The 20,148-nt window shown below is 37.4% G+C and overlaps 1 protein-coding gene across 1 annotated transcript in view; it reads right to left on the bottom strand.

Moving 5' to 3' along the window:
* DMD (dystrophin) overlaps positions 1–20,148 on the bottom strand; it is a 1,150,282-nt gene that overhangs the window by 1,013,262 nt on the left and 116,872 nt on the right. The window contains exon 2 of the mRNA XM_072848384.1: positions 15,201–15,262. Within this exon, the coding sequence (XP_072704485.1) occupies positions 15,201–15,262 (62 nt within the window). The remainder of the gene's footprint in view (positions 1–15,200; positions 15,263–20,148) is intronic.

The raw sequence follows: 20,148 nt of genomic DNA, 5'->3' as shown, positions 1-20,148 counted from the left end.
CCTTTGTTTCCTGTCTTATAGCAGCTTTCTGAAACATAAGGTCTTTTTCATTTCATCTTTTCAAAATAAAAAAATGTCAAAATTTTTACAGATACCCACTTTTTCTGTTTCAGTCATATGTATGTATTCGTACTGACTCCTTTGAAGAATTAATGCAATTGTGAGGTATGGCTTCTTTGCAAAACTATATTGACTCTTCTCCGTTACATCAGATTTATCACATGTCTACTAATTTGCACCATTTCTGCCAGATAGAGAAACAGACAAAGTAGTTTAAAAATATTAGCATCATTAGCACCCTCCTTTGGATACAAGGTTGAAATAAATCACAGATTACAAAACAATTAATGGCTTACAGTTTTATATTTAAGTTTCTTTGGATCCATTGCTTGCTGCAATTTTATATTTTTATTTCTTTTAGAAAAGGTGACTTCTAATGCCACTGAAATTAAGACAGATCCTCAGAATCATGCTGTGTAAAGAAAGGTATTAATGCAGGAGCCTTCCTAGGCTCCCTCACTGTTAGCAAAAATAGAAACAATTTGTTTAGCTACTAAGCTGCTACCTAAACTTCCATGAGCGCTCCTGTGGAGAGTGTGCACAGCCTTCCCTTACCACCTCAGCTTTGCCCGAGACGATCATGCAAACCAGAGCTTGATGGTGAGTGGTACACCACCACCAACAAAAAGCAGCTGTTGGCCTTTAAGGTGATTTGTTTAACTGAGAAACACAGTCTGGTGGAAACCAATGACAACTTGATAATAACATGGCAAGATGAATGAGGAAGTATTCAACTAAGACACCCATGGGATTTCTAGACCAGAGATCACCAAAACAAGGACTACGTGTGGCAGATCACCTTTGGAGAGGCCAGAGGTGACCACAGATGGAGCCAGCTACCAAGGCGAGAAGTTGCATGTGTAGAGCCTGGTCCAGCTTGGTAAGAGTGTACTTTGGGATCATCAACACTCACCCAGGACCACCACCACCAGCCGCATGGGCACCCTCACCCCATCACCTGTCGGGCTGCATGGGAGACCATGACTGTCCGCTGTCACCGATGGCTGAAAAGGTGGTGGGTCCTGTGGTAAAGGTCAGTACACAAATGAGCTGGTGTGATTCGTGTTTCTATGACTCTGAAGAAGGCTGTCATCATATTAGGTAAGATGGTGATTTTGTATGATTGAGACATTAGTAATAAGATATATAACAATAACTGGAATATTGGTTTATGTGATAAAGGATAGTGTAACTCCATATGGCTTGGGTTAGTTGTCATTCAATTCAACCATCAGTCTCTGCGAATCAGTTTAAGGTGCAGTGTTTTAGTTGCCCTGCAACACACACTGTCTACAACCTGATCATCTAGCAGCCTGCTATGTGCTCCATGGCATGTTTCCTGCTTGTGAGCCATTGGAAAATGCTTGCTTTATTAATTTTTAAGCTCTTAGCCTAACAACTTTCACACCCACCACCTCCCCCCCAAAAAACACCAAAACCAAACCCCAGTGTTTTGGACTCCCTGACTGCTGTTTTAATTGCAACTTTCTAGAGACAGTTTTTTCTGTTTTCCTTATTTTTATATATTTCCCACTTTGTGAAGATCATATTTTTAGTTCTAACTGCCTCCAGGAGATGCATTACTTAATCTTAATTCTTTTAATAGACATAACTATTGCTCTTAATATAGTACGTAAAAATAATATATAACATTTCTTAAAGACAGAGTCAGGTAAGAATACAAATGCTAATTTAGCCTGTGTGAATAATTACTACAGACAGCACAGGTCAACTCAGTTCTACGCTGACCTAAGCGGAAGTTAAAAGATCACAAAATGTCAAAAAAAAGGCGTACTGGGTCTTTCCCTTAGGCAAAAATATTAGAAGCAACTGCCTGAATGCTGCCTCAGTATTCAAAAGCATATGAGATGAGATGGTAAAACACCATATCTGATAACCCTATATAAAGAGATTTTTTATTGTTAAGATTATTTTTAAAAGTGGTTTCTAGCACTGACTGTATACCACTGTACAAGTGCTGTTCAGAAACCTCTTCCTTGAAACTTGACTGATGAACTTAGGTAAGTTTTTGCCTTCATAGTTCATTTCTCTGTTAATGTTTCTTTGAGATGGTCTTTATTTTGATTTTCTGTTTTTATCTTTCTATCTCTGTTTTCATTTTGTAATTATATAATCAGCATTTCCATATATTTTATATATGCACATGAATTTGCCACATATCTTCTCTGTTTTCTTTTGAACTTACTTACATTGCATAACCAAGTCAAGGAAATGTGTTTTAATCTGCTTTTTTTCTTAAACAAAGGTAGGTTTCTGATTTTGATAGGTGATACACCTTGATAGGTATATTCACTTCAGGACTGAAGTATGTTGCTTCCAAAGTGCCTGTTGGTACAGAACACTTTGATTCTTCTTTTGAGTTCCTTTTTCATCTTCTTTTCAGCATAGCTCCTGGTTTTGAAGTTAAATGTTACCATGTGGACTTAATTTGGGTTGCTTTCTTCTATGAAGACACCACTTTTGAATGCATATTTCTCAGAGTTACGGAAAACCTTACTGACTGCAACTATCTTGTATATTGCCGAAGACTGAATCAAGACTTGCTTTTCCTCTTGTTGCAAGCTCTGACTAGTTGCTTTAAGAATGGCTCCCTTACAATGCCCGGAAAATTAGGGTTTATATCTTATGCATACATGGCATTTACAAAATCTGTGAGACAGTGATTGAGATTTTTCAGTGCAATCTGTCTGAGCTTTCTTAGTATTTTAGAGTCATTGCTATCAGGGTGGCAAGATAATGCTCCCTCTTTTTGAGCATGGACTTTTAAAGAAAAAAAAATTTAAAAAACCCAACACATTTGTAAATTACCATCATACTTTTTTTTTTCAATCCAGCACATAGTAACTGTTCTAAGATTGTAGAATATATAGAACATACGTACTCTGTTTTGTGCACAGACAAAGCCTTACAGATTGATTTCTTCTGAGGCCTAAGACTAGGCTAAAAAAATAGAAAATATGGAGAACAGTCTCATTTAATATGTTTTTGATAACTGTGCTTACAGTAGTAAGTTTTGATAACTGTGCTAACTTGTCTGTTAAATTCTTATGGCTTTCAACAGATTCAAGTTAACCAACTGGAATTACAACTTACTGTTATTACTCTCAAGCAGTAATGTCAGAGGGTTTTGTTTGGTTGGTTTTGTTTTTTTAATGGAAAGGATTTTATTATTACCAATAGCTTAGGATTTTCAGTAACCTTATATATGTATTTTTTAAAACTGCACCAGACTGAACAGAAGAAATTACTTGTTTTATCTTTTTCCCTGAAATCTTAATTTCAATAGAACCAATACTAAGTACTTGGTTACACTAAAAGCATCCTATTTTTAAGTCAGCAATATATACGCTCACACTAATATTACCAGGAAGTAAATGTGATGGGTTTAAACTGGCAAATCAATCAAACACATTATGAAAAGCAGATAGAAGAGAAAAATAGCTATTCTGTGTAATAACACCTGTCATGTAGATCTTTGAAAAAAGTGAAAGTATTAGCTAAGTCACTGACATGAATATCAATATTTAATCGGACTGGGATACTAAAACAGAGGAAAAAAGATTTACAAGTTAGCCTTTCCAGAGCAGGAAAAAAAGAGGATTTTTTTTTTTTTTTAAATAACTAGTTCTCTAAGCAAAGACTTAATAGGGTGTCTATGTCAATTTTGCCACTGCTGTTGAGAAATAACTGCAGATATCATGTGCCAGGTGACAGTTTTTCCCCTTCAAAAGAGCCCAAACATATGATCAGAGAAAGAACAGAAGTAAGCAGCTTTAAAAATCATACATATTCTTGAAGTGTTGGTCCAGAAATAACCCCAAGATCTGACTGAGCCCTTTCATATGTAAAAGGCAGATATGCAAGGTCTTGTGTAAATATGGTTATTTGCAACCTTGTACAAATAAGGTTATTATGTCTAATAATTCCCTTCTACTATAGGAACATCTTTCATAATGTTATTATTTCTGTCTTCGTGGCAAGGTAGGACCTAAAATACAGGCACATGGTTTAAAGAAATTAACCTCAATAATAGTTGCGTTTGATCCAGGTGTAAAATCATGTCCATCAGCACACCTTTCGAAGGAAAAGAAAGTCTTTTGTACACAATACAGGTATCTCAAAGCATAATAAAGAAAGTGATACGCAGAAATGTAGGTGCTTACAGAACTGGGGTAGGTCCATCTCATCATCACCAACACTGAAACATCAACATCCAAGAATGCAGTCTATAACATGGAAGCAGTCTGCCCAAAACTGAATACTTTGGGGTTTGGAGGGGTTTGTTGTTTTGTTTTGGTTTGTTTTTTTCTCTGAGACATGCTTTATAAAAAATACTTTATGCATTTAAACACATAGGAGGAATGGCCGAACTTTCTGATGTCAAAGGCAAGCCTATAGAAAGAAATATGTATGTCTGAGAGGCACCAGATGTACCCACTACCTCAGGTAGAGGGAGGTTTAAGAACGGTACACAGCAGCAGGGGAGAGCAGTAGCTCACTGGACATCCTACCCGAGGGGTGAAGGCATGCAGCTGGGCTGGTGATAGACAAGTGACTCACTGAATAACGTGACTTGACACTGACGCAAGGAGATTTGCTGGATCTGTTATAGAGATGTAGAAAGCTCGAGAGAGATAGGTGCACTGCTCCTAAGCGTACATGCTTTCACCTTCTCTTTTCCTCTCTCCATTGAACCTTAGGCATGTGAAACCTCTTTTGCAGACAGGGGGAATGGTCAGTATGATTTGCTTGAGCTTCAGTACGTTTACATAAGAGGGCATTTAGATAAGTGGGGACAGTAGCTCGAAAATGTTTTTTTCTCCTGTTCTTATTTTTGAACTTTCAGTCTAAGTATAACATAAATCCACTAAAGCCTTATTTGTCTGTATGAAGAGTTTTGCTTTGGAGATTCTGAAGATGATTAGATGTAGTAGTAATGAATTCTGAGCACGGAAATGATGATGTCTACTGCCAGCAACAATCATGCAAATTTGTAAATGTTTACAAATTTGCAAGCTAGACATATGCACCACTGAGACCAATATTATAGTGCTATATTTAGCTTGTTCCCAGTCCCCCCTCAAGATACATACACAATAATAACTTCAAGAGAACAGCATGTATTCAATTTTCTTTAGATTAATCTTTTTTACTTAAAGTAAGTGCAACAAAAAAGTATGAGAGTTTGAATAAAAGTCTAGGAGGTGCAAGTCCAGGTGTGAGAAGGAAAAGGTGAAAGAGCTCAATGGACCTCACTTGACTATTTTTTTCCGCAGTAAAACAGACTAGAAATGAAAGTCCAGTGCCCTCTATTGCCAACAGTGGTGATTGCTTTGCTTGCTTGGCATGTCTAATGCATCCGAGAGAAGCCCTCATTATTCTGCAAGAAGAGGCTATAAAAACAAGAATGCAAAGACAAATTGTTTTAACATAATAAAAATGCATATATTTTAGTCTAGCTTCCTAATTTTACTAATCCACTCCGAAGTTTCACATTAAAGGTTGGGGATAATACATTATCTTAGAAGTGTGTAAAATGTAGTCTGTATTCACTCAGACGTTTTTGATGGTGAAAGTGTTTTGTCATGCAGATGCTCATTGTTTAAGGTAATATACTTGTACGTTTTTTGGAAGGGAAGTCACTTTTAATGGAAAACATTTTAAGCCTTAAAATTTGATTTGGAAAAGGAACGTAACCTTTGCATGTGCAAACAAAGGATACCGAGAATATGACATAATCTTCAGTGACTAGACTGCAGCAGTGACAGCTCTAATGCTTTCTGACCGGCAGGGATTTCCACCCCAAGGGCTGCTGTGCACGTGGGCAGGGTGGCTGTGGCACCAGGCCTGGAGCTCCCACAGGCACCTTAGTCCGGGAAGAGGATCAGGCTCAGAGACGGGTATAAAGGTCTGGCAGAGGCAGACCCCACTGTGTCCCCAAGGAAAAGCTGCTCCTGAACTGTAGCCAGCTTTGAATTTATGCCCACTAAGGCAAAGCAGAGAAAACATGTTACTGCTTGTGCAGTCAAGGGAGCAGACAGAAGCAAGTCTCATTTGCAAGCAAAAGGTCTTCTGAGAGACACAGCCAGTAGCCACAGCTCCACCAAAAGATGTGTAGATAATTAAGTGGAAGGAGAAGTTTCACTTTTCATCAAAGTGAAAATGAATCTGCTCTCCAAGAGCTGTCTTCTTTAATTGCAGTCATTTAGACATTTTGGGGAAAAAAAAAAAACAACCCAAGAGGCAAACTTGTAGTCTCCTGGCAATGGGACAATGTTATGGAGGAAAAACATTAGAGAATCCCATCCCCCCACGCACACATAATAAAACCTTCACTGTTTGAACATCAGCTTAAAAAAAAATGTGACCAAGAACAATATAGAGATAGTCCCATTAACTTTTTGTTAACCTCAAACGTCTGTCTTTGTGTCTCTGAAGCATAACCAAATACATTTTTGTCCTTTCGAGGTTTTCACTGAAAGGATTCTTTTCTGTACTGACAGTTTTCAAGGCATCTCCAGCTGTGTGACTGCCACAGTGGGTCATGCGGCTTGCGCTTCTGATGTTAGCAAGAACAGAGAAAATAGAGAAGACCGCCCTCTTAAACAGTACTTTGTTTTTGTCATGCTGCATTGATACACCACTCAGCTTCTGGTGTTCCTTGCCTTTACAGTAAGTGCAAAGGGATTAATCCTCTATTTTAATCCCTGCCAGCATCCAGGCCTCTACAGTGGGCAGAGTTAAATATTGATAAATATTAAATTGATAAGGAAGACATGCCCTAAGTATTTTGCCAACAGTAAGCTGAAAAGTTACTTTGGACGCGAAATATAAAAAGTCATCAAGTTGATACATTTGAAAGCTTGCACACAGAGTTGATGTTATGTGCAAAATTCCAAGCATGAGGATATTTGTGCCTTTAAACTGTGCCTGTACCTGTTCATAGTAACTTTCTGTTCATGGTAACTTCCTTGGTCATACAAATAATCTATAAAAGTATATTAATAGACAGTAGAAGTTCTAGAATTAAATTCTGAGTAAAATAAATGGCAATATTTTCATTGGCATTACCTTTAAAAGTACAGTAAAAATAATTTTTAAGTTATTTTTCATTCCAAAGAAAATTTATTTGAAACATCATAAATATTCACACAGTATGTATCCCATTTTACTGCATCATAAAAAAAAGATGCAGAATATGGAGACCTAATGGTTTATTTACTATATATCAATGCAAATATTTTTGAGTATGTATTTTGCCTGACACTTGCTTATGTATTCTGGAGATATCCAAAAAAGGAAAATCACTTAACAATGCAAATGTGTTTTCTATACCAGGTTTAAACATCATTTGGCTTCAATAAAAAGATGAAAAGCTTTTGCTTTAATAATACAGAATATACATGATGGGCCTTTGGTGTACTCTTGCAAGACGTATTATAAAAAGGTTATTGGCATAAGAAAGCCTGGTATTTTAAAACAGTATGTATCCCAAGGGTAGTGTTGATCACACATAGCTGGAAAGCAAAGTTAAGCACTATTAATCTTCAGTGAGAGTTCTGGTTATTTGCCACACTGTAGCATAGAAAAGTCATTTGGCTCCCACATTAGTAAACTGTTCTTTCTCATCACTTTCACTGTAGCACTTAAAAAGGCTGGCAACAGAGACACAGAACAAATTAATTAGGTATTGAGGATGGATGAATATCAATTGTGGTGTCTTAGCAACATCAAATAATACCAACTATATTTTTTTTCAGATTTAGCACAAATGATACAATTTTAAATCTGTGTGGTTTTCTGAAAGTTTTATTTCAGAAAAAAAAAAATAATTCTGAGGCTGTTCCAAAGGTATTATCAATGTTTAGTTAATGGATTGAGCTGACATCTACCATAATCACTTTTAATATGCAGCCATTAAAGATTTGATCAGGGTTTTACCACAGACACAATTTCAAAATTTTACTAACAATCCATCTTTTGTTTGTCCTGTAATCAATGTTCTTACAAGTGATGCCTGATCCTCCTTGACATTTATCTCCAAATGAGTGCTCCTTAGATGAATAGAGCATAACTTTATTTTGGTGAAATCCAGCATAACTCTACTGACACAAATACAGAAATGGATATGGGCACAAAACCAGAAGCTTTTGAAGCAAGCTGTCGTGTGAATATGCAGTGTCAGCAGTAAAATTACAATACATGCTACATCATGAGCTGGTAGATGCAACACTGGCTATTAGTGAGTGTTGGTTGCTCAGTTGTACTATTCCTCAAGGCTTGCAGCAGGGTCAGCATTCAACCCTCATTTACTTTGACCACAATTACTCTTTTTAGGAGAATTTCTCAGTAACTCTTTTTACCTCTTAATTTAAAAGAATAAGCATTTTCTTTCTGCAATTGAGAATGAGTGCAAGTGAGTCTAGTTTGCATTTGGTTAAAAAAAAAAAAAAAAGTTCAAATACTTCCTGCCTCTTTTAATTCTACCTTAACACAAAATGGTTTGGGTATCAGGTAATGTTGGAAGAGCTCAGTCTGGTTTCTGTTTTTTAGCTGAGAACATTGATAAAGAATGGATGAATTACACAGCTTGAGAATACATCTACACTGCAGTGTCAGACTGGTTCGACATACTGTAAAAATACAGGGCTAGATGCAAATGCTTTTGAATGGGAATGGCTGCAGGCTAATCTGGCAACATGGAGCTCAGCAAACTTTTATTCACTCTGTTTCTCCAACAAGCTTTTGTGCAGGCACTAAATTCGGTGTAAATGGCTAAAGCACCACAGCTATCTGAATGAACTTTTCTGAACTTGTCTACAATGATATTAAAGTTTGTCCTGCAAAGCCAGTATTGATGTACTCTCAAGAACTCAGTTCTAAAACTAAAGTCCTACAACATCAGCACACCCGATTACTTTTATTATGTCAAACAGCTAGGGATCTTTTCTAGTCTTCTCATAGACATGCATATGCAACTACTGTTCTGCGTTTAGAAAATACAACACACCAGCAGACATCAATGAAGCTTGAGCACACTGATCTGAATCTCTAAGTATGGGATTTAATTCTAATTTTCCTACTGGTCACTCACCCATCTAAGCAGCTGTCTTCATTTGACCTATACGTTAGTTGTCAAGATAGCAGTTTGGACACCGCTAATACTGAACATTTTAACCTGTGTTTTTGTGATTTGTTGCCAACCTCCCTCGCTCCAGCTCCTTTTCTTGATTATTAATTGTAGTCCAGAAATATGGCTAAAGAAATGGTACATCTGATGGAGTTTGACATAGATTAGTCACAGGAATACATTTCCGTAGAAGCTAAATCTTAAAGAAATTTGACAAATGAAAATGTTATCGTCTTCTTCACAAAGCTTCACCAAACTACTCCCCTCCCAGAGTCTGCAACACTTTGAATTCACTTTGTCATGAGTGGCATTTTAAATTTGTTTTAATTTGAAGTCATTGTGAATGATAGCACAGAAAACTAAGCAAGTGTGTGAGCAAAAGCAGCACTGCAAATTTCTCTATCAGATGCCAGAGTTATGGTAGTACAGTCTCTCTGTACCTCAAATACTTGACATACTTCCTCAAAAGGTCAGTAAACATTTCATTTGCATCAGTAGTTTTTGTTACCTGAGATGCAGAAGACATTTAATCTACAATTGCAAGAGACCACTAAAGTGAATGGGAGTCTTGAATAAATTCAGTTATCCATGAACTCAAGAAGAGGGAAAGAACTGAGACCATCACCACACCTCATATCATATAAGCCACATACAAACACTGGGTAATTAGGAAATTATTTTGACTGCTACGTAGTTCAACTAAAGTTTTAAGCAATGCCCCCTTCTGTGTTCCTTTTATCCCTGCATATACTGGTTGCCTGAACAATCTAGCTGCTATTCAAAACAACTTCATTAGTAAAAAGTGTATTTAATTTTGCTGACTGTTATTCTACTAGCCACCTATATCTTAAATTAGGCTGTCAACCTTACCTTCTTTGACACAGGCTGCATCTTTACTACGTTTCTTCACACAATCACTAGAAGAATGGGAATCTAATTCCACAGTCACCATACAAACAACTACTTCTCAATACACCTGCCCATAAAAAGCTGCCATTTTTCATAACTTAAATTCTCCATTAAAAGGATTACTTACTGAATGATGTTGGTTTTTCATAAAGCTAAGTAATGAAATATTTGGTATCCTTAAATTTATTTTCATATTCTGCCGTCTTCAATAACAACAGGAGGAAAACCAAGGCATGAAGTAGAGAAACCATAAAAAGTTACCCACTTTTTCCCCCAAAAAATCTACCATTCTCTGTTTTCTGACTCTTGCTCCTACCTGGTTGAAGATTAACAATTTTCGTGTTTACATGAAAAAGTGTACTGTCATATATAATGTCTTCTTTGAGTAGGTAGTGGAATTTTCTACCCTTTTGTAGCAGAAATGTGGACAACCTATTTCAAACTCTGAATTTACAAGCAATTTTATGAACATCTGTTTTTTGATATTGCAGATTAAAATGTTGAAAACTCATTCACAAATTACCATTCTTTTATGAAACCCACTTACAGGTTAAGTTGTTGACCTCAAGTTAGCCATAAAGGTATAACCCAAAATTCAAGTTGCCAAAACTTAAAATTATTAGCTGCTAGCCGTCTCTGTACTCACAACAGATACTTCTATTGCTGACATTAAAATTGTCAGCAGTTTGAGACCCTCTCTCCATAATGAGGGAAAAAAATAACTTGTCAATATTTTTTTAGTCGTAGGAGTACGCTCTTTCCTTTTTAGAGAGGGGTGGGGTTTTTTGGTGCTGGAATTTCCAGGTTTTCATTTTAAAATTAATTGCCATTTACAAGCTCTTTCCTACATGCAAGTAAAGAACATTTCCATCTTCAGTAATGCTTTCTATTTTGAAGCCTATTATGCAACGAACAACTAAAAATGTAAAAATATTTAACCAGTGAGGCAACATAAACTCACTTAAAATGGGGTACAGGCATTGTTAACATCATTGTTCTGGCTGTTTCAAAGTTCCAGCATAGAGCTGCTACGCTTGAGGGCTCGTGATATATTTGCATTCTCCCAAAACACATAGTTAAGATTCTATGTTTCATTGATAAACAAAGGTTTCAGTTATTTCAAATTTTAAAAGTTGAAATCTGAGCAAAAACTATCATACCCAGGACTAGATATCTCTTGTGAGAGCTCTAATTATAGTTCTATTATTAAAAACTAGGTTACAGTATGTTCCTTTGCTATCATTACGTACACCCTGCAGAACTTCATTATTTTATAAATAAACTTCTTCCGAGGACAAAGAAAAGCTCTTTCTGAATAAAATTATATTAAAGTAATATGCTCCACATTTTTAAAGTTGCTTTGAGTTTCAATTTATTGCATGCCATTTAGATGGTAAACCGAGAAGGTATCACTAAAGAAAATCATGCACAATGTCTATGATTAGAAAGGGGAAAACACAAAGTTCTTGTGGATTACATTCTCCCATTTCTCCTATACTTTTAATTTACTAAGTGTTTTATCTCACAAATATTAAAAGCCAACTTTTGGCCTATCTTACTGAAACAATGATGAATAGCTTATAGATGAGTCACATACTGTAATGTTTAAAGCACAGATTTTCTGCGTAAACCACTTTCTGGCTAGTAAAAGGAGTAGGAATTACAGAGAAAACTGCTCTTTTGAGAAGCTGTAAGAGAGACCTGCAAATGCATTTCCCCCAGTTTTTCCATTTAAAGCACCCCACTCAATGTGCCAAAAAAAGTTTCAAGAGAGACATGGCCTCACCCATAGCAATTGTAATCTTGCTGACAGTTCTGCTAGCTTTCCCTAGATAACCTTTCACAGACTTCTTGGTAGTACTCCAGAGGTTTCTAGGGTCTGCACATCACAGATGGAAAACTGCCAAGATAGTGTGGGTGAGCGTTTGTTATGTATTTCATGTTGGGGACTTGACTCCTTAGGTAAGAGGTAGCAGAGTTCATTGCTGAACTCAAGGCGTCTGAGTCCACAGCATCTACACATCATCCAACTAAAATGCCACTGCATGCATGCGCAGAAGAAGGACTACTACTTCCCTCCAGGCCTGCAACTCAAACAATAGATTTTTTTTTTCCCCCCACAAATAAAAACTATATGTGGGTTCTTAAGTTATGCTGATGACACATAAATTGGAAACTTATTTCTCAATAATTTACAACTTCTGACATTAAAATCATTATTTGTATTTACACCACTAGTCATGTGAAAGCAACTTGCAAATGTGAATGTTTTGAAAGCTTAGTCTGAGAATAAGTGTACTGAGACACAGGTACTCTAGACTCTGAATTTTCAGGAAAGGAATACAGCTCTTTGGGGGGCAATGCACTATGGACCCAACACAAATAAAGACTTAGAACATTTAGAACTAAGCGTTTACTTTGACTGCATAAGTAGGGGGGTTTTTTAGCTATGGAGGGTGGTGGATGGGTGGAAATTGTATAAAATAATTTCATTCAACCTTAAATATTTTACAGTTAATTAATGACCTGGATTCCACTATTCACAAATAAGAGAAATGAGTGAGGTAATATATTCCTCTATCTTAATTCTGACCCCGTAGGCTAATCTGCTCAAGGCAGCACCTCTAGAACCACAGAGGAGTGAATACAAACCAATTCTACGATGAAAGTCATTTATTTAACAGTTTTATAAAGCTAACAATGATGAGAAATCGCTAACCAGGAGTAGGCCGTTAACTGAAATCAATTCCACAGCTAGAAACAGAGATGGATATGAACCACTGAAAACAAGTCAGGAGAAGAAGCTGTAGATTTCACATGGAGATCCACTTTCATGTTTTGAAGACCACCTCTCCCAAAACGTCTTGGTCTTTAGAAGAGGGAGGAACACAGTCCCAGGACAGCACACAGCTATTAACTATGAGCACCCATGTTACAGCAGAATACAAGCAGGGCCTCCTGTATTTCTGTCCTGAAAACCCTAGACAGATACAAAGCTTGCATGTTACGTGACTGCACTAAAGAGCAAACCATGCTTTCTGCATGTGTACCACACAGGCAGCAAGCACATATTACTAAGCTTACCAGACGTATGTGATTTCCAATTTCAGACCAACTATTCTGGTGTTATGCATAACAACTTTGTAGAGCAAGAGAGTAATTTGTCCAAGATTTAAAGATCAAGGGGTTTTTGGTAGATTGATTGTTGAAATAAAAAGACCCTGTCCAAAACACAGGTGACGCATGAGGCAAAGAAAAACTTGAACCATAATGTTTAGGAGGTTTTCCTCAAAGTCCAAATGAAGTAGAGAGAGATTAGTACTTTTCCAGTATGTTTATGAATGCATGTTCACATACAACTAAAAATACTATTTATAGAACTGAAGTAAAAGGTAGCTAAAATACCATTAAAGTACACTCTACTAACCTAGAATTGGAGGAAAGACATCTAGATCATTCATCTAGATTCAGAGTCAAACCTACCATTAAAAGCATCTGCTGATAGGTCATATTTTCTAAACCCTTCATATTCTTGTTTTTCTTCTGCAGACTTGCTCAAGTTCCCATAAAACGATTTCTGAGAAAGCAACACTCTAGGAACATGACATTTTCTTTAGATATAGAAGCAACAGTTCTTATTTTTTCATAACTATTTCTGTGACCATAACAAGGCCTAACCGGCAATACATTTCAGATTAGCTTCTATTAGACGACTGCTTCTGGGACAACTTCTTCATATATGGAACACCAAGATAGTAAATTACTCAAGCTAAAATCTCACTATTGCCAAGTCAAATAAAATAATTACATCTTTAACCTTCTGTCAAGCACTTCCATTATCACAGCTATAATAAATTTGCCTTTTTTTTTTTTTTGCAGTAGTACCGTGTTGCTGACTCATTTTGTTTGTGATTCACCGCACTTCCCAGAGCTTTTCTTTGCTTTATTATTGCCAGCCCAGTTATCCCCGCTTCTGTATGCATACGTTTCACTTCTGTCCTAAATATAATACTTCACACTTGTCTTATAATTCATTGATCAATTTGAGACCATTTGTTCAAGATTGTATTTCATCCTCATCCAGTCCTCCAAACTGTTGGACAAAGATGCTGAGCACAAATGTCTGCTGTCTAAATCACTTGAATCACTATTAGAAAATGCTCTGGACCATGGAAAAGTCCTGTGGGACTCCGTGTTTGACTGAACCACTGCTGAGCATGTTTTTCAACATTATGGTGGTCATATACAGATTATCTTACTCCTCTTTTTTAATGAGGGGAATCAGATGGGACACAATGAAAAGCCAAACTAAACAGCAGATATATCACAGCTACTATTTCATTGTTGTCTATTGCCAATTATTTCCTAGCAGATAAAATGACAGATTATGGGATTGATTTAGTTTATTACTGGCAAATACAGTTCAGTAATTATCCTCCAGGAATTTCAAACATGTTTAATCAAATTAATAGTTTGAGCTCAATTTTTCCTGTGTATTAAAGATGAAATTATTATATACTGCCAGAGGGGGCTCCTTTAAATCAGTTAGTTATTTGCTCTTTTTTCCAGTACATTTGAGATCTTTGCCATTCTCCAGGAGTTCACAAAGATAACTATTTCAAAACTTAATATAATTGACTTTCATTATTTGCTGACTGGATCACACCTCTTATCTTTGACCTTGGTCCTCTCCAATTCATTTTGTTTTGTTAAATTTGTGATTGCAATTAGAAACAAGAAAAGAGAAGTCGAATAGAAGAAATTCCTCTGCATATTAGGAACATAACAAAGGAGCCCAACAAACAGTAATACATCTGCATCACTATTTTGACAAAAGGCAAAGTAAATCGAGGCAGAGAACATTTTGACAAGAGGATGGCTTCTTACGTTTCAATCCCTACTGAAATCAAGGGAATAAAACTTGGACATTTTTTCTAATAAATCAGTCAACTGCATTCAGCAGTACCTGAAACTTGTAACTGTTATCTTGAAAATTAAGCCTCAGTGGGGTAATATCAGTTTTTTTGAAAAATATACAAAACATATTTTGGTTTATAAATAAATAAAAATATTTAATTACCTTAGCAAACTGTGCATTTATCCATTTTGTGAATGTTTTCTTTTGAACATCTTCCCGTTCATCTGCAAGAGTAAAGTAAAGCACTTCATTAGAATTATTCAACAAAACAGTACAATATTATTGATTAAAGCTTCAGTCTTTGTAGTATAGCTACTAATAATAATTCAGACACATTCAGGGCACCTATTTGGATGTATTCCTTGACAATTACATCAATATATTTTTGAAAGCCTACAGCTTCCCTTCATAGTCATGGTCTATATCCCTAACTCATCTCACTGATTCTGTGCTATCTTTTCTTCTGGAAGGGAACATGTTGCAGCAGGATCTGAAATTCCCATTCAAATTTTTAATTCATATAAGTATAAAAACCATGTTACCCAATGGTTTTGGCAACAGGAAACTCTTCTACAGCACTTTTAAAAAAATACTTGAAATAACAAGTTTATATGCACGTCCTCAAATTCCTTGAGGAAGCAAAGCCTTCTGGACCACAATGATAGTTCTCCATTGACAGCTCCTGCCATACCCTATGCCTTTTCTGCCTTGCAGCTATTTACTTGTCACAATATGTTATATATTTTTCCTCCAGTGGAAAAAGAAAAAAAACCCACACATTTCTTCAGCCACAGATGAAATTCCCTCTCAATTATTTAATACGGAAAACATTGTAGAGGGAGATTATTATCTTAGGCTTTGATTTCTGTATCTAAGTACAGTCTTGATGCAGAATGGAACTGGGCACACAAAGATACAATTCTGATGTATCTTATGTAGGTGGGAAGAGCAAGATGCCTTCAAATTAGAACTTAATAAGCATTTGCTCAAAAAGATCTAGTAGGCATCATCCCTGAAATAATACAGAAGGGCAGACCTCTTTGTATGACAAAGTCAAACCAAACTAGAATTAAAGGGCATATGTGGAAAAGGCTGCAGACCACTTATACTAAAATAAAGCTCACTCAATGCTGCCTTTTGGTTTGCAGTAAAATTCTTTACACTTCTTAAATAGAAAGGGATATTAAATTCCCATCTGAAATGTTCAGCAATTAATAGTTAATGGATTCAGCTGAATTTGAAAGGCAGGTATGGATGAGCTACATGAGAAATGCACAGCATTAATAATGTACTTTGCTTTCCCTCGGCTCCACCCCTCCAAGGAGACAAGACAAGGCAAATCTTTTTGACACAAATATATCTTTTGTTCTTAAAACCTCATCTCAATAGCACTTTAAAAGTGCCTTTCACAAGAACGCTTTCCATTCTCAACAATACAATATACTCATGAAAAAATAATACTAGAGTTTATAAAGCTACTATTTCATTATAAAAAACTTCTGCATACAGGAAGGAGCATATTCCAATTCCTTTCAGATGGTCATGAGTGAAAAGATTTACAACACAATAGTACTACTGGAAACACGCCACAGAAATCAGGCATTATATACATTCTGCCACTAATATATGAGTATTTGCTACAACAAACTTTCTAGAGTTCTACTGCTATCTATCCCAAATAATGCTGCTTGCTTCATCCCTTGGCGGAAAGTCATATTTGAATAGTTAGAGATTCATCAAAAAGAAACAGCATGTGGAGGAGACGCATGCTTTTGGTAATAAATGATGCTAACACTGTTAAAAATATTATTTTTTTCCCCACAAGCATCGCTTCCCTCTTTGCTGACCGTTAGTAAGCTCTTTATTATATAGTTTTGACTTATTCCAGCCCCGTGCAATACACAGCAAACGAGAGAAGGAAGATGCATTTTGTTGGTGGAAGATATATATTCAGTCTGATGTTGTATTACAAACTTCTTCAGCAGCTTCATATAAAATATTACATATAAATAGCTATTTCTGTTTAAACATCTCTGATAAAAACGCCACATGTAACCTTAAAATGGGGTAGAACAAGAGTATGTGGGATTCCTTCAGCAGCAGACCTGGCTAACCGGGGAGGTCCCAGTTGACTGGAGGTTAGCAAATGTGACACCCATCTACAAGAAAGGCCAGAAGGAGGATCTGGGGAGCTACAGGCCTGTCAGTCTGACCTCGGTGCTGGGGAAGGTTATGGAGCAGATCATCCTGAGTGCCATCATGTGGCACATATGCGACAACCAGGTGATCAGGCCCAGTCAGCAGGGGTTTATGAAAGGCAGGTCCTGCTTGACCAACCTGATCTCATTCTATGACAAGGTGACCCACTTAGTGGATGAGGGAAAGGTTGTGGATGTTGTCTACTTAGACTTTAGTAAAGCCTTTGACACCATTTCCCAGAGCATTCTCCTGGAGAAACTGGCTGCTCATGGCTTGGATGGGTGTACACTTTGCTGGGTAAAAAACTGGCTGGATGGCCGGGCCCAAAGAGTGGTGGTGAATGGAGTTAAATCCAGTTGGAGGCTGGTCACAAGTGGTGTTCCCCAGGGCTCAGTACTGGGGCCAGTTCTGTTTAATATCTTTATCAATGATCTGGACGAAGGGATCGAGTGCACTCTCAGTAAGTTTGCAGATGACACCAAGTTGTGCAGGAGTGTTGATCTGCTTGAGGGTAGGAAGGCTCTACAGAGGGATCTGGACAGGCTGGAGTGATGGGCCAAGGCCAATTGTATGAGGTTCAACAAGGCCCAATGTCGGGTTCTGCACTTGGGTCACAACAACCCCATGCAACGCCAGAGGCTTGGGGAAGAGTGGCTGGAAAGCTGCCCAGCAGAAAAGGACATGGGAGTGTTGGTCGACAGCCTGCTGAATATAAGCCAGCAGTGTGCCCAGGTGGCCAAGAAAGCCAACAGCATCCTGGCTTGTATCAGAAACAGTGTGGCCAGCAGGACTAGGGAAGTGATCGTGGCCCTGTACTCGGCACTGGTGAGGCCACACCTCGAATACTGTGTTCAGTTTTGGGCCCCTCACTACAAGAGAGACATGGAGGTTCTGGAGTGTGTCCAGAGAAGGGCAACAAAGCTGGTGAAGGGTTCAGAGCAGAAGTCTTATGAGGAGCAGCTGAGGGAACCAGGGTTGTTTAGCCTGGAGAAGCGGAGGCTGAGGGGAGACCTTATCACTCTCTACAACTACCTGAAAGGAGGTTGTAGCGAGGTGGGTGTTGATCTCTTCTCCCAAGTAACAAGCCATAGGGCAAGAGGAAAAGGCCTCTAGTTGCACCAGGGGAGGTTTTGATTGGATATTAGGAAAAATTTATTTACCAAAAGGGTTGTCAAGCATTGGAAGAGGCTGCCCAGGGAAGTGGTGGAATCACCGTCGTCCCTGGAGGTATTTAAAAGACGTGTAGATGTGGTGCTTAGGGACATGGTTTAGTGGTGGAGTTGGCAGTGCTAGGTCAATGGTTGGACTTGATGATCTTAAAGGTCTTTTCCAACCTAAATGATTCTATGATTCTATGATTTAGCAGGGAAAAAGAAAAAGGCAAAAATGCCTCTTTCAAACTGTTCAAACTTTCCTTTACCACCCTAGGCTACTGTATAGAATATTCAGTAACAGTGTCTGGTTTGATTTTTTTTTTCTCACAAAGATATATGCCAGAGATTTAACTGCTAGTCACCAATTAATTCATGTCCATCGAGGTAATAAAAACCAGGGTCTCCTGAGGAAAGTGAGAGTTAAACCCACAATCTCAATCTTTGAAACTTATTCAAAGTTCAGGCAATGCTCTGCTACCTTTGCAAACACAAATCTATTCCACTGCTATTATCTTTATACAGAGATCATTTCAAGTACTTTTATCTCTAGATGTTTGCTCTGCCAATTTTAGACCACAGCAATTTGTTAGTGGCAGCCTCCTAACCTAAAAAAGAACCAATCTTTTGGTAATGCATGGCATGATTTCCCCACAGTAAGCATAATTTTTTCAAAAAATATGTTCTCCTAACACAGATTTACGACTGAATGCTAGATGTGGAAGCTGAATGACATTTGTCTGGGTGCTGTAGAAATGTGCCAAGAACACTCAGCTGCCACTTTCATAACACTGTGTTTATAACAAATCCTTCAGCAGCGAGCCGATGAATGCCCTTGCAGGTGTTTTTACTGTGAGTCAGTAAGAATAATCAAATGGCCAGGCAGGTAATTCCTTCGGCTGTTCAAGAGTAATATGGTATGTTTACTTATTTTCTTTCAAGCTGAAGAATTGCAGAATAGCATACCGTCTCTCTTCAGGTTAAATCTAAACATGAAACACTGCACTGGTCCTGAATTCCTTTATCGCAATAATAATGTGATCACTTCCCACAGCAAAAATATGCTCTTCTCAAAATGCTGGACATCGAGTGCAAGAGGCTTAACCTCCTTTCTGTAGGTTATCAACTCAGAAAATGAACACACTGAGGTCTATAGAAAGCCTTCCAGAAAAAAAAAAGGTACTGACCTGTGAGATTTATCTGATTTTCATGCACTAGAGCCTCTAGTACCACTAAACAGACCTTGTTTTAACTAGAACACATTCGCAAATGCATCTTACAGTTCTGATATATGTCTGGTAGGATGAGCATCCAGCTTTGCAACTGTGAATGCAAACCTCTTGAATTAGCTAACTGCACATTTGACTTTAAAAGTATTATTCCAGGCTAGAGCTCATAGGAAATTATGGCCAGGAAAGAAAGTGCAGTATTAATGGAGCTAATCATCTGACAAAGGACAGTTCTAAGATTTAATCAGGTGGAAGGCTAATAGAGACAAGTGGTACACTGAAGAATGCTTAGGAACATGCAATCAGAACAAAAATGCTATTATTAATGGCAAGTGGTTACCAGACAACTTTCCTAGATACTTAATGAAGGATTTCATGTTTGCAACCTACTACTCAAATGAAATTCCCTTCTATTTTCCACAAAGAAGCCAGCATTATGTTGTCATCCCTTAGCAAACTACACTTATTTTTCTACCTCCCCCAAATACCACTAAACATTTTAAATAAAAAATGGCAACAGGAAAAAAAAAT

The sequence above is a fragment of the Ciconia boyciana genome, chromosome 1 (genome assembly GCF_034638445.1).
Source record: "Ciconia boyciana chromosome 1, ASM3463844v1, whole genome shotgun sequence".
In the NCBI taxonomy this organism is placed as follows: domain Eukaryota; kingdom Metazoa; phylum Chordata; class Aves; order Ciconiiformes; family Ciconiidae; genus Ciconia; species Ciconia boyciana.
This window is presented reverse-complemented; position numbering and strand designations above follow the sequence as displayed.